Source organism: Seriola lalandi, unplaced genomic scaffold, assembly GCF_002814215.2.
Source record: "Seriola lalandi dorsalis isolate HSWRI2012SDOR001 ecotype SW California unplaced genomic scaffold, Sedor1 jcf7180002054556, whole genome shotgun sequence".
Lineage (NCBI taxonomy): Eukaryota > Metazoa > Chordata > Actinopteri > Carangiformes > Carangidae > Seriola > Seriola lalandi.
Window position 1 is genome coordinate 499653 of NW_019525109.1, and position 15225 is coordinate 514877.

Consider the following 15225-nt stretch of genomic DNA (forward strand, 5'->3'; position numbering starts at 1 on the left):
CGTATACATTGTATGGATGTGTGTGTGTGTGTGTGTGTGTGTGTGTGTGTGTGTGTGTGTGTGTGTGTGTGTTCGGCACATGAGAAAAAGCAAATTGGATTTTTTTTAAATCTATTTAACCAACAATTCAGTCTTGTATAGATTTCATTCTTAGTTTCAGGGGGTCGATATGTTGTAATATTCTAAAATAAATTTATTATAATGCAAACATAGTTTCTATAATTGACATAATTGATTCTGTTCATGAGCACAATCGTGTACTGCATATACTTTTCCTTTAGCATTTAATGTGAAAGTGTTCAAAAATGTCACTGATGTAGCTTAGTGAAATTATTTTGACACTTGTTTTATTTCATGCGTGAACCCTGCTGTCTTTTTAGACAGGCAAATAATCCTGACTATATATTATAATTGGCCTAAAAAAATGTGATTGATTATCCATGTCAGGCAAGTTCCAAGTCAGTGAATGTTAATTTTCCCAAACACTGCCTTAAAGGTAGGAAATCAATCTCAGCGTCTGTACATGGCTGTGCGATAATGTAAAGTGTATGGCATTTGGAGTTCTAGCTAAAACATACAAAGCCATCAGTATGGTGCATAAACACACAAGCCTCAATCAGCTCTTCAAGCTGCAATTGCCACAAACACACATACAGTAAGACACACACACGCTTTCGACAGTGGGTTACTCTATGTCAGCGACTGTTCCCTGCTGAGAGGCTGTGGGCGGCGTGATGATGTGTTACTGTGGCGATTTTCTGTTGCCGCGGCGACGCTTTCACGACAACCAACAGAAGGGAGATTGGAAAATCAACACATAAACATGTTCTCAATTACACACACACATACACACACATACACACACACACACACACACACACACACACACACACGTAGATTCATGGTTCCTGACTACACCTGTATGTACGCCCACATAAACACAGGTAGTTACCTTAACTTTAATGAGTGACATTCTGACGCTCCTGTGGTTTTTTCTCATGTGGGATTCACCTTTTGACCTTTTGGCCACATGTTCCACCAGAGGTTAGAAGACAGACAGACACCAAGACAAAAGAGACAACAACATCATATAGACCAATCGAAAGCCTTAAAATAAAGATAGAACCACACAACATACTCTTTAAAGCGTATGTAGATATACTGTATGTACAAGTGTATTATTGGTCCAGTGGTTCAGAGGGGTGGGTGGGTTGTGAAAGGTGCTCTGTTAAAATGATGGGGTTCTTCACATGTGAATATTTTGTGATGTGATTTTCTTTTCTTCTTTTTTTTTTTGTGTGTGAGTGCGTGTGGATTACTTTTTGGTGTTATGTGGTCGTACTATCTTGGGCTTGTTTTGTAATCATTTTTAATACATTCACTTCCCAGCAAGCCACTGGGTGTGACTGCACCAGCCGGCTGGGGCCATGCTGGGGATATTTTAATGTAAAGATGCGTGGGTTTTCTCTGGGAGCTCTAGTTTCCTCCCACAGCCCAAACACATGCAGTTTGGCTTAACTGGAGACTAATTTGCCCATAGGTGTATAAGTTGAGTTGGATAACTTGTCAATTGCATTTCAAGTCTCACAGTGCAACAAGAAGCATACTTTTGTGTGTATGAGTCATTTTTTGCCGGTTGAGTTTTACAGCAACATAAGATTCTGATGGGAAAACTAATATCTGCCTTCAAATACAGTCCTAAAACTACTTTTATGAATCTGATTTATTCTTACAGCCTGACTGCTGAGCACTGCCTTAGACCCTTGATTTGGATAAGGAAACACTGCAGAAGAGGGATTCCTCTTCCAGGATGGACACACATGCAATATATCCATCCATCCAGTTTTTTTTTCAGCTTATCCAAGGTCGGGTCGTGGTGGCAGCAGGTCAAGCAAAGTAATCCAGACCTCCCTCCAGATCCCTGGGGGATCCTGAGGCGTTCCCAGGCCAGATGAGATATATGATCTCCCCAGCGTGGTCTGGGTCAAGCCCGAGGCCTCCTATCTGAAATGAGTTTCCTCCGCGGGTTGGCTGGGCTCAGCCTTAGAAATAGGGTAAGGAGCACTGACATCCAGAGCGAGCTCGGAGTCGAGCTGCTGCTCCCTCGTGTCAAAAGGAGCCGGTTGAGGTGGTTCGAGCATCTGGTTAGGATCCTCCTTGGTGCCTTCCACTGGACGACTTCCAGGCACGTCCAATTGATAGGAGGCCTCGGGGTAGACCCAGAACACATACAATAAATGTTTCTCTTTAATGATGTGTCCGACCATGTTTTGCTTTGTTTATTCAGTCTTTCTTTTGGATCGATGCTATTCAACCTTTTTCAGTCGAACTGTGTTGAAATGTTCTTTCTTAATGTTTCAACTATGAAAAGAACATATTACCTTGCAACTCAATCAATGTGAGTTTCTGATAATAATGGACCACTTGCTGTTTGTAAAGATCAGGGACAGAAAGTAGAGAGAGAATATCAAAAATAAAACAATTTAAAAACAGTACAAGAAAAAGAAAAATACATATAAACAAAAAAATAACATGAACAGAGAAAGAAAGATTAAGTTTTTAGCAAATGCGCTGCTGTATAGTGTATATGAATTAAATGTACGGCTTTACATTAGTGTGTGTGTACAACGCTGGTCAAATCTACATTACACTAAATAATAAAGTCATACTAATCTGATAGCCAGTGAAAGAAACGGAAAACAGAGCGAGGGAGGAAGAGAATAAAAGAACGAGAGAGTAATAACACCAATCAGACAGCATTAGCTGAGCAGAGACCAGTAATTGGAGCTGTGAAGTGTGACTCATCGACATTTAGTGAGACCTGACACACACACACACAAACACACACACACACACACAGAAAACCATCAACCACTTGTACCACTCTTCCTCTTTCTTTCTGTACTGCCATCGCTATTATCCTGACTCTCTAAGTAACTCACACACCCTCCTGTTTATGCACACACACGCACACACACACGCACACACACACACACACACACACACACACACACTCACAATCACTCTCCCACTTTGACACACACAATATTTGCACGTCTGTTTTCTTCACATCTCCACATCTTTCTATTTTTCTCTAATCCAGACATACTGACACACACACACGCACGCACACACACACACGCACGCACACAATCCCCAACTCTCTCTCACACACTGATGCCAACACACCCACACACACACAAATCACATACACACACTCACTCTCCCTCCTGGCTTGACATTCACACAGCGCTGCCAGCTAACGCCTCGAAAAAGGCTCCTTCCTGTGCCGCTCGCCCACCTGCTGCACCGCACACCGTAATACAGAGAGAGAAAGCATCTTTTCAACCTCCCCGAGTGACAAAAACACTCAACGAAAAGGTGCCATCTCACTTGTGAACGTCAATCAAAAAGTGGCTGTTTTGAGCTTGAGTTTCCTGTCGCGCACACATGGGAGAACGGTCGAGTGCAGGTGGTGGACAGGTTGTCGTGCGTTGTGACCTTTCCACAGGAGTTTGGACTCGCAGGAGAGTCACAGCCATGTGATGTGAGTGCATTTTTCTGCCAACTACATTAATCAACTGAAGCATAATATTAACATCAACATTTCTACTTTACTACAAGCCGAGGTTTACATTAACAAGCTCCACTGACACTTGAGCAGGACTGAAACACAGTGTGACAGAAATATCTGTCGCAATTAGGAACTACATAAATGTGTTTTGCCATGGTTACACTGTGACTATAGGGCTCATCATTCACATCATCAAATATGATGTCTGTTTCAAAGGCAATCTCTCTGGGGGAAAATGAATTTGATTTGCACATATTCATCTCTGCCAGAGGCTGCGACGAGAGCAGAGTTGGACATTTTTCTCTTTACTGGCTCATCACTTTCTGCCTCCGTATCCAAGGCAAGGTAGAGGTGTTGCTAACGTGCTTACAGTGGATATTTGCGCCACATACCGACAGTGCACTTGCACCATGTAATGTCTGTTTTTTTGCCTGACTTATCAGCATCACTAGCTTGTGTGTTCTGTGGAATATGGATTATTTAGCCAAACATTTGATTTAACTTGCAGCTTAGATGATCAGTGCCAAATGTAACATGTCTCATCAAAGGTCCCACAACCTGGAATTTAAAAATCCCACTAATTTAGTAAACATTTCATAGTTTTACTAAATGGTGAATTTAAAACTATAATAGCATTTTAATCTTGGGTTTGCACAGATCATCGCCTGATTGTTGTCTGTAGCTTCTTTGCTCCTGAGATTTGATGTTTACTTGTTAAGGGGAGCAGCACAATCAGCCTCTTGGCTCTTCTGGCTCTGTTAGTACATCTGTTATAAGTGAAAGACTCTTGTTAAAAGTGAAGTGTGATTTTTTAAAATGTTATTTCATATTATGGCGCTGAGCAAATACACACACAAAAAAAAGTGTCCAGAGGAAAATGAGTGACACACACTTTTATTACGTCTTATAAAGATTTACTTTACATTAGAAATAACCTTGAGTTCATCTTTGGCCAAAGCTGATGTCAGTTTTGCAGTAGACAAATCAGTAAACCTGCCATTCACCTTCAATCCAGCAATAAATTACAAACAAGACTGTTGAAATCCTTCATGTTTCATCCTTCATGTTGAGTTGTTCCTCTCCGGTGGAGAACGGACACGATACGGCTGCTGTCTGATCACTGTTTTTATGTACTTGATGCTCTGGAAACACTGGGATTGAGACTGTCCTCCGGCTGTGTCTCCACAATACTCATTTTCAAACTTTCATCTCTCTGACTGCATTCCTCTGTCTCTTCTTGTCTTCCTCTCCTCTCCATCTTGTCCTGTTTCTCACCTTTGCCCCCGTCCTCTCTTTGCTCTGCATTTACTCCCTCTGCCGGGTCTTTAAGATGCACTCCATCACTTTGTTCTGTCCCATCTCTCACCCCTGTCTTGTTTGTACATCCTGGTAGAGTTCGCAGCGTTCGCAGCTTGTCTCTAGCCTTATTAAAGTAGTTCTCCAGCTCAGCCACAGGTCCCTTCTCAGAGAACAGATGCTCCAAATAAGCCTGGGCGTATTGATCTGAGGTGATCAGGTCCAGGTTAATGGAGGAGGACACAGAGATGTTATCAGGCCCAGAGACTCTCTTTCCTCTCCCTGTGAAGTTAAACGTAGCTCAGTTAAATACAGCTTGGCTAAGACTGGCATAAGCAGTTTTTCTTGGTTACTTAAACAAAGTCTACCTGACTCCGTCTCCAAGGCCGACAGAGGGACCTTCACACTCTTTCCTGTCTCTCTGTCCGTCACAGTGAGTCCCGTCATGGATCCCTCCTCTGGCATCTCGTCGGAGGGGTCACATGATGCCGGAAGACCCCCACGACATTTCACAACACACACTGTATTAGATTTATATCTCCTGTAATGAAGAGACAGTAGGAGGAATTGTTATGTATGAAAAAGGAACAGAAAATTTCAGCCGAATAATCATTTTATCACTTTTTTTTAAACCTGACTTATTTACTTTATAAATGCATATTTAAATAGACAGTAACCTGGATTGATCATTGTGATATTCTAGTGATGAGATGTTGCTAGGTTACTGGTTAAGGGGCTGTCTGTTTGTCACTCGGTCTAAAAACTCATTGATGAAACTGTTTTGCCTTTCGTGCTTTTCCCATTTTACTCACATGCTGAAAGTTTGGGGCTAGACTTTTCTGACAGTCTGATGAGCTTCTTTTTTTGTGTGTGTTTTTGTTGTCATACTCGGAGCAGGCTGGAAAGCTTGTCTCGTAGCAGACAGCTCGGTCCAGTGTGGCTGTGGTTTCCGCTGTCAGTTTGCTTTATTACTGTAGGATCCTGCCTCCGCTGAAGTGTCTGTGTTTGCTGTCTGACAACACAAACTCAAGAAACTCTTCAGTGTTTCTACTTGCACTGTGTGTTGCACGCTTCCTTTCACATGCCTGCAAAGGTTGTCCGTTCACAACTGTGAATGGCAATGGAAGTAGGTAGTAGGCCCCACATGGATCAGTGATAAGCAGGCATTTGGTCAAAAAGGGAAAAAAGAAAAATCTGAAAATCAGTATTTGCAATCAAAACTTTCATGTCTCGCTCACACAGTAAGCAAGAGATATTATTTCCAATTTGTGATCCATATGGACAGTGTGACAGATTCAGGGGTAGCACTATCTTGTCCTTCTGTTTTGGCCGGCTCTGCCTGTTTGTTTCAGGAAACTGATGGCTGGAGCTGTGAACTTGTCAGGGATGCGACACACCTGAGAAGGTCGGGCTCAGGCGGCTGTAAAGCAGAGCTCTTCCCCTGGCCTGCTGACGGACATCGTCCATTGTTCCTCACCACTCTCTCACACGGACACTGCATACATACCCACACACGCACCCCATTTCCATTTTTGTAATTTACTTCATTAAAACATTTATCAGTATGCACAGACTATGTGTGGTCTCCCACTGTGTCACATACTGTTGAGCTAGGTTGTGACAAAATGGGGGCACGTCCTGCCGTCTTTGTCTGGTGAGTTTTCTAATGCTGAGAAGACTTTTGGGTTGGAACTAGTGTTTGTCGCCTCTATCTTGCACTAGTAAAACAGCTCGGCTTAGGAGAAGGAAAGACAGTGAATTAATCTCTGGTTTAGTTATGTTTTGCTGCATGCACTGCTGTATTACCTGTAGGCAGGTATGATCTGTGTGAGATCTTCCTTGTATAGCTCCAGCGCTGCCCTTGCTGCCAGGGGCTCGACCAAACCCTCAAGAGCAGCCAGGTGAATCAACATCTGGGTGTGAAACGCTGCCGCACTGGCCCAGTGCCTCAGAGACCTGGAGGAACAGAACAAACTCCTCTTTAACTGCTCTGCACACCGTGCCACTAAATCCGTCGTAATAATCCTCACCTCTCCTCCGTGCAGCTACTTTGTGTAATGTGCTCTACAGTATATTAATCTGCTCTCCTGTCCTCCACTGTATGATGCCATCCTCTAATTCACTGCTCTCAGCTCTGCTGTATTCGCTCACCTGGAGTCACAGTCTCCCCCCAGGATGCAGGTCTTCAGCTGAGTGAGCGTGAGGCTGAACTGCGCCTCAAGTCTGACGGAGTCCTGGATCAGCTTGCTCTTGTCGTTCAGGTTGATCCTACAGCGCTTCAGGTACTCCTCCATCACCTCCTGGAGCTCCCAGACTCTCTGCTGGATGGAAATCGTAGGATAGGTTACGTTTTTGTTGTTGATTTTCAAATTCTGGGATTCGTAATCCGTAAATATGTAAAGGATTACACCCTTCATTATTTACCTGGCTTGATGACGACCCAGCTGATTTCCCCGTCACTCCCGACGACCGCTTTGATGTGTACACCATATCCATCACCATAGTAACCACTAATCCCACCAAGCCAGCCAGGCGTGGCTCGTCTGAGAAGGTTGTCAGGCGGTTGATCAGATCCTTCAGGTAGGTGGGCGCTCTGTTCCCAATGTTGCCCTGCAGCTGGATGAGGAGACATGAACAGAAACCTTCATGGCACAGAACTCCAGCATCTGTCTCAATAAAATAAAAATGCTCGGTGAGTAGATTGCTCTCCCTCCTCTTTAAGAGAAAGTGTGAACAGCATCATTTTGTCATCATCGTATTACTCCTTGTTGGCTGATGTATTGATTTGTGAGCTCTTTACAATCCGCAGCAGGGCCTCACTGCTAATACTGAGAGCTGCCTCATTTTACACAGTTGCTGTTTTTATTAACCGTCTCAAGGCAACAACATCTTTCTTTCCCCTTCGGTTCATCTTCATCTGCACTTCATGACTCACCGGACCTAAAAGTGAAATCAATGAGCAGTTCACCCTCAGTCTCTATTTCAGGTCGCTCGTGCTCACTCTCCTAAATGTCTCATAAGCAACATCATCACCCACACGTACAGTCATAGTTTATTTTAAATCTTATTAACCTGTTGCAGTTGTTCCTGGAGGTGCGCCCGGGAGTCCAGACTCTCATCGCGATTGGCTAAGAGGAGAGGGTGGACTACTCCGAGGTCGGGTACAGCACCGCCTTCCAGCATGGCATTGTAGAGGACAGAACCAACTGCATCCTTCACCTGAGAAAGCTCTTCCTCTGATGAGAACATCTGGCCCATGATGATGTAAGTATATGTGTTTCTGTTGTGATGATCCGGTAAATATTCCTAATTCATATCAGCATCTGAGAAAGAAGAGAAAACAGAAAATACTAGACTGAAATACGTAAACAAACGTTCAGCTGTGAGTAACTGGTGCAAACAGTGAATCACATACAGAACAGTGGAGTTTTTACATAATTATAAACATCACTTAACATGCTATGGCCTTCAGGGTTTTAACACAAGTAGTGAATGTCTCAGAGTCCACACAACTCAAAGCACATATGCAAAACACATCATCATAGCAACAGGACATAACATTTTTCAAATACCTCAAAAATAGCAGACCTTCACAGTCCAGCCGTATTTGAGTCACCTCTGATCTCTCTCCTACTGCAGCGAGCTGAGTTTTATCCAGCCGGCTGGCCCCCTCTCTGTTTTCTCTTCCGCCCTTCTTCCTCCTCTGGCCCCCGCCTGCTGCAGCAAAGAGATTATCCAAGACAACACAGCAGCAGAGTGTAGCTCAGCAGTAAACCTACACCTCCCCCTAGCCACGGTGACTAGGAAATGCAACTACTGTAAATGCCAGGAAGGGTCTGTCATGTCCTCAAGGCCAAAGACCCCAGCCTGAGAAGGTTTTGTCCTACTAATCTCCATATGAGAGGGTTTTTCATTTTCTGCTTGTCTGCTGTTGGCGCACGGAGAATGAAAACCTCTGAGAATAGTTATTTTGCACTCTTCTTTTTTTTTATGTTATCTTCAAGTGAATGTGTGATCGTGAAATTAAACTAATCCTCGTTGTGCTGGGGGGGCTCCCTGAAAGAAACTAGAGGTCATTGGGAATGAAAGTAATAGCTTCAAACTCTTTATGTCTCTGTCAAACATGGAAAGAAATAGGCCAAGGGCTTTCAGCTTTTTTTATTTAGCTAAATGGAACAGTGGCCTTGGTGGTGGTGCGATGTTGTCTTTTTTTTACTTGATAAAATATGGGGCAAGGGGATTTGGGATTTTATGTAGTGTGAGAGATGTTCTTTGTTAACTGGGACAAGGGCTTGTGCACCGTCAGGCCTCAGAGTTTTGTGTGTGTGTGTGTGTGTGTGTGTGTGTAACAGCTGAAGCGAAATGAAATTCCCTACACAGTGGAGTTTACTGTCGCTCAGGTTAATGTGGACGTCTTGTTTAATAAGCATTCATATTAAGGTTGCGACACCTTTCTCCTCCATGTTGCAACCTATTTCTTCTCTATTTGAAAAATGTAAATTTTTCTCCTTTCCAGTCAGTGTGTTCAGTTGTGTGATGGTGTTTTGTGCGCTGACTGCTAAAGGAGTAGAAGCCATTCCAAGTACTATTTTGTTCATTTATATTGTTAAGTGTTGCTGCATAGCTAACGGTGGAAAGGCTTAAAAGTTTAAGTCAGAACATCAAATGACTGATAAGGGGATCCCTTTGAATTTCCCATGAGGTGTGTGGAGCATTTTAGCATCTTTCAGCTCATTCTTTTGGTTTTATTGCCCGCCACTTTTTTGTTTTGGTTCAGTCAGTCTCACTGCTACTATTCGCCTCATGTCAGGCACAGCAGGCACCCGCTCTTCTGAATGCTACCTGCCCAGCACCAAACAGCAGACAGCCAAAATGATCAACTTGCTAGTTAACAAAGCGGAGCATTTAGGTGTTTAAGAGCGAGTTATTTCCCTCAGGAGCGGGTGGAGACCAAACCACAGCTAGGAGAGTGAATATTGGCCTTACATCTAGAAGGTGGCCAGAAACGTGACTCACGATGAATTCTGTTGCTCTGTATCTGCTGGATGCGTAAATAGGTTTGCACTGTTTGCTAACACTCGCCATGTTAACTTCATAAGGTGATGGCAAGCTGCTGTTGCGCTACCTGCAAATAGTAAAAAAAGACCTTTTTATCATGTGTAGCAGGGAAAGAGCAGGTGTGAACAATGAAATTAATGATGGCTGAATTCCATTTAGGTGATGTCAGCTGTGAAAACGACCTATAGAATCGAATGATTATTGAAATTAATGATATGGAGATAGTAGATATAGAATGTAAATTTTTTTACAGTAAGATGGAATAGGATAATTAAAAAAAACAAAACATACTATGAGAATCTGTGGTGCACATGGGATTTAACTGAGAGAGGATTTCTTTAAACAAAACACTGCTGGTGTGATACACAGGTAACTTACTGTGCTCACAAGGTCACACATTGGACAATCATATGTTGCTGTTTAAAAAATTGAAGACAGTGAACCTTTGAGTTATACACAGTCGACACAAAACACCACACATGGACCTCCTCCTCTCTCTCTCTCTCTTTCTCTACATCTTTCTCTCCCACCAGTCTGCTGTCCAGCCTCCCGCTCTTCCCCATTTCTCTCGTTATTGTTGATTTTGATAGCTTCTGTCAGTTTGATGCAGTGTTTACTGGTTTAGCTCTGCTGCTGGGAGAGTCTGTGTATTTTTCTCTTCCTCTCTCTCTCATGGTCTCACTCTCGCGCCGCTCTCCCTGGATGCTCAGCCCTGTTGACACACTTCACAGTCCTCGGAGAGCAGTAAATATTTAAATGTGCTCACATCACAGACGTACGCACGCATCGGCAGTCAGAAATGGACATGGGTGCACCCGGACATGCGTGGTGAAGTGGTGAAAAATTCAGTGCCACCTCTCTTTTCTTTCTCTTTCGCTCAGATTTTTTTCAGTGCCTCTTTGTAAAGGTCTCATTTCCATCTGACAGTGAAGTGAAGATTAAAGGAAAGAAAATATAGAGGAGGGCAAGAGAAGAGAGAGATGGGAAAGGAGGTGTGGAGACATGAGGAGGAAAGAAAAGCGAAAGTAAAGGAATAAAAGATTAAGTAAAGGTGATGATGAGCTAGAGGAGAATGACAGGTGGATTCAACACAAACACACACACAGACACACACACACAAATACACACAAATAGCCTTTTAAATGGTTGCCCTCTTAAAACCTGACTGAATATTAATCATCACACACAGAATCTGTAATTTACGAGATAATGCCACTTGAAACTCTAGAAACTTTAAAGTTCAATTTTCAGTTGTAAAATAGATTCAGCGAGTGGACTTTACTGTGTGTGTGTGTGTGTGTATGTGTGTGTGTGTGTGTGTGTGTGTGTGTGTGTGTGTGGAGAAAGTTAAGTCCACTGACAGACAACTTTAATTTGTCTCAGGGGCCAGAGTGAAATTGTAGCCGACCGCACATTATTGTGTACTGATCTATTTTCTACTTGTGATCTATTTTCTAATTGTGATCTATTTTTTAATTGTGTGACCAAACTTTAAACAAAATGTGGGGGACAATTGAATAAAACAGGAGTAATAGGAAATACTGGGGGACTGGGATGCATGCTCCCTCAACAAATGACATCATATCATCATACTGTAGAGCTGCTCTGACTCCCTAATGTCTTTAACACCACTTCACTCTCTCCAGGTTTGTTATTTCATTCATTCAACAAATGGAGTTATGGTCAGGCCGAGTTTGTGGTTTATAAATCTTGACTTTAAAATTTTTACACACTGTTTACATTGATGTCCACCTCAAAACTCATCAGCAGCAGAGCTTTACATAAACATTTTGTGGCCAAGGCTGCACTACTTAGTTCAATGTGATGAATTTCTGAAACAAGGCTACACAGTTTTCTGTGCCCTCCTCTGTGCGGCCTCCATTTCTTTTTTTTATTTTCTCACTTCTGTGTCTCTTTCCCTTCATCATCATTTCTCCCCGTGCCATCTCTTTTCCTCCATCTTGCCTTTCCCGTCTTCTTTCGTTCTCTGTATTTATCCTCCTCCATCCGATCCTTTATGGGGTGTGGAGGAGAATAAAAACAAGTTTAATGTACAGTAATATATCATTCCATGGCTGGTGTGCCAGACGGCATCCATTTTGAGAAGCTGTTGTGTTCACTTAGCAGCAGTGGAGCTAATTATTGCAAATGGCAGCGGTAGAAAGGAATATTAATGTCTCCTTTCTACATGGATACGTCCAATATTATGAGCTGATGAAAAGAAGGCTAAACTTGAAACCTGAATTGTGTCTTTTTAAGTAAAAGCCCCATAAAACCAGCCAAGCAGCCCAATAAAGATCATATGTGGAGCATTTTGAAGTAACAGGGCCTCTGGGTGTAATGAGCCACAATGTGTCCTGTATTTTTGACACAGAAGCTACAAAGATTATGAAACCTATTTGATATCAGAAAGAAAAAAAACTCAACCCTTTTTTTGGTTGTTTTTTTCTTTTCTAGATAACAATAATATGGACCAAATGAATGTCACATAAATGTAATGTAGCTAAAAGACTGACAAGACTGACAACAATTCTCAATGGCCTCCATGTGCCATGTGCCATGTGCAGGGGATGGTTCAGTTTGGTCCAGATGAAATATCTCAACAATAATTGGATGGACTGCAATGAAACTGATTGACTTTGGTGACCCTTTGACTCTTCACCTCATTTCACTAGCAGCTCATAATCTTCAATATCTGAAATTCTAAAGATGGATCGGCACATTCATGGTTCTCAGACGATTGGTCCTAATGACTTTGGTGATTTCCTGACTTTATCTTTTAATTTTTTTTTAAAGTGAAACCTCAGCATGTTAGCATTGTGTTATAAATATGCAAACACATCAGACCAGAAGACACGTAGCGCTTAAAAGCACTACTGTGCCACACAGAGCTGCTAGCATGGCTTGTTTAAACCATAGACTCTCTCAGAAGTGAAATCATTTCTGTCATGTGATCTGGCACCATTTCCTGTCAAGATGGAACATCATTACTGAAGCTATATTACAACACAACACAACACAAAATAGAAACACTGAAGAAAAGACGTACCTCAGATTTATACTTGATTAGCTACTTGAATAAGTAGTGATACTTATAAGTTGTTATAAGTAGAGTATTTACTTTTCACCGCTGTACAAAATGTTTTTGGTACCAGAAGGCTGGCTACAGACTGGCAGCGTAATGTTAGCATTTAGGTTTTACCAGTAGTGAAAGAATAACGGTGGAAAGGTCAGGTTAAAGTGTGCTTGACATGTCATAGAGTTCAGACAGACTTAGCTTGTTTAGGTCTACAGCCATGCACTGCACTAACCATGATTCATCAGCAACCACTTATATGTCATTAGCATGTCAATTTAAGTTCAGTCAACTGGTTAAAGTGATTACAGATCTTACAGATTAGATATTTTTGTTTACTGTCTCACAGATCTACAGGGATCCATCATCCTAATTTATTTCCCATCCTCTATCCTTTCCTCCTCATCTCGGCATCAAGGCATTGTCCACAATTTCTTAGAAGTCCTTGGAGGGTGACACAGGGAAGGAAGAAGGGAATGAGGGGGGGGATAAATATAGCTAACGTCCTTTAAAATGTCCATAGAGCCAGAGAGTCCAGAGATATATAAAGAGACAGAAAGACAGAGAAAAGACAGAAGGATGTCAGAAAACAGTAAAAGAATGACAGGTTGAAAATCCCAGGGTGAAACTTTCCTGCATACAAAGGAAGGAAAGGAAGGGTGAAATAAGTAAAAATGACTCAGAAGTGAAACTGACAGAGCTAAGCAATAGAGACTCTGAGGCTCTCTGACTGATAGGAAGTGAAAATAATGAACGACCAGTAAAAGGTTGGAGATGTGGAAGGAAGGCAGGCAGAGAGTCATGCTCAGTAAAAATGGATGGATGTACTGTTGGAATAGGGTGAGATGGAAGACCACTTTACTGAAAATGAGAGGGATAAAGTAGGGACGGTGAGGGAGAAAAGAGAAAGTGAAAGAAATGTGGAGCATATTAGACATTTCCCACCCTCTCAACCATGAGATTGAGGTACGGCTGTCTGTTTGCAGGTTCAGAGGTGAACAGCTGGAGCAGAGCTTGTGATTGTTCAGGCAGAGCATTGTACCGTGGTTGTAGGTCTCCTCGTTCATACGACTGAGCTTCTTGGCTTCCTGGTTAAAACCAGGGTGGTCCCCAAATGCTGCTGATTTTTCCTAGTTTAGTTTTTTTTGGCTTCTTGTCACCACCTGTTTACTGTCCAATTTACTGACCGCAGCCCATTAAGTTTAGTTTCGGTTTGTTTCTTTTGAATACTGGAAGTATATCATATATAACTTCTAACTGTAAAATATCTTAATCATATTTTAAAGTAGATTTTGTAAACAAAGAATACTTTTATTATATACTTACTGACACAGTTTCTTTTACATGATTCAGTCAATAAGTATACTTTTATTTTGATGTCACTGCCCCTTGAGTGAACGAGTCTGTTTGCCTTGTTTACCTGTGGATTTGAAGTTGTTGGTATTTGGCAGTAACTATTTTATAGTTGTACATACTTCCTGGTGTGTAATTCCCCAGGTGGAGTAGTTGGTTCCTTCTCTAATGTCCCATGACATAGTTCTCTCACATCTCATTGTCTCTGCTACATTCTCTTCATTGCATCTTTAGATACTCCAACGCATTTCTTGGCCACGACCTTTGAATTTCTGCATTTCTGAATGCTTCATCGCTCAGTAAACCTGCTTTAATCTCTAAAGCCACTTTAGACTGGCAGTTACTCAGCAAAATGTCACTGAAAAAGAAATGCCTAGTAGATTCTTTGTGTGGCTGAAGGTGTTTCAGTTGGCTTCACAAATCCAGATCAGCGACAGGTACCCAGACGAAGCTCTCTAAGAGGACGATTTCTCTCATCCTCAGACCAGGGAGACTTTTCAGTTGGTTATTGTGTCGGATTATGTGATTATACTACTACTGAAAATTCCCGCTGTGACTTTGGCAAGAGACATGGCAAACTATGTGGGATGTCACACACAGAGAATCAGTTTTCATCCCTGTGGCAAACTACATGGAATACAATGACAAAGTGCTGAACTCATTTAGAGTACATTTTGCATTCCTGATGCCGCATGTCTGTTGGATCAGGCTCAGATTAATATTAAATGATCTCGTTCACCTTTATGTTGTACTGGGATTCTCAGTAATAAATGTATCCAGCGTGAATCTTTTTGTCCTTTTGACAAATTCTGATTTATGGTGGATTGGTGGAAGCTTGAATTACCAAAAAATAAGTAAATTATAAGTG

General features: G+C 42.1%; 1 protein-coding gene across 3 annotated transcripts; it reads right to left on the reverse strand.

Annotated features, from left to right (window-relative positions):
* Window positions 1-4452: 4452 nt before the first annotated feature.
* LOC111661985 (uncharacterized) lies at window positions 4453-8579 on the reverse strand. Of its 3 annotated transcripts, none has more exons than XM_023415708.2 (7): window positions 8443-8579; window positions 7943-8193; window positions 7295-7486; window positions 7022-7188; window positions 6677-6826; window positions 5239-5411; window positions 4453-5152 (listed from the first exon to the last, which is right to left on the reverse strand). In XM_023415708.2, exons 2-7 carry the CDS (start codon window positions 8126-8128, stop codon window positions 4701-4703), a joined length of 1320 nt encoding a protein of 439 aa, XP_023271476.1. In that variant the 5' UTR covers window positions 8129-8193; window positions 8443-8579; the 3' UTR covers window positions 4453-4700. The 3 variants fall into 3 exon arrangements, with proteins under 3 accessions (XP_023271476.1, XP_023271475.1, XP_087032587.1); XM_023415707.2 differs by having other exon boundaries at window positions 7022-7191; XM_087176461.1 differs by having other exon boundaries at window positions 7022-7191; window positions 8459-8578.
* Between the last annotated feature and the right edge of the window lie 6646 nt (window positions 8580-15225).

What these genes read in the sequence shown, in the direction of transcription:
- LOC111661985 (XM_023415707.2), bottom strand. Translation starts at nt 8,128, where the DNA reads ATGGGCCAGATGTTCTCATCAGAGGAAGAGCTTTCTCAGGTGAAGGAT. An exon ending in TCCAGGAACAACTGCAACAG is followed by an intron (nt 7,487 to 7,942) that starts GTTAATAAGATT and finishes CTCCTCATCCAG; the next exon opens with CTGCAGGGCAACATTGGGAA. An exon ending in CAGATCATACCTGCCTACAG is followed by an intron (nt 5,412 to 6,676) that starts GTAATACAGCAG and finishes TCTTCATTACAG; the next exon opens with GAGATATAAATCTAATACAG.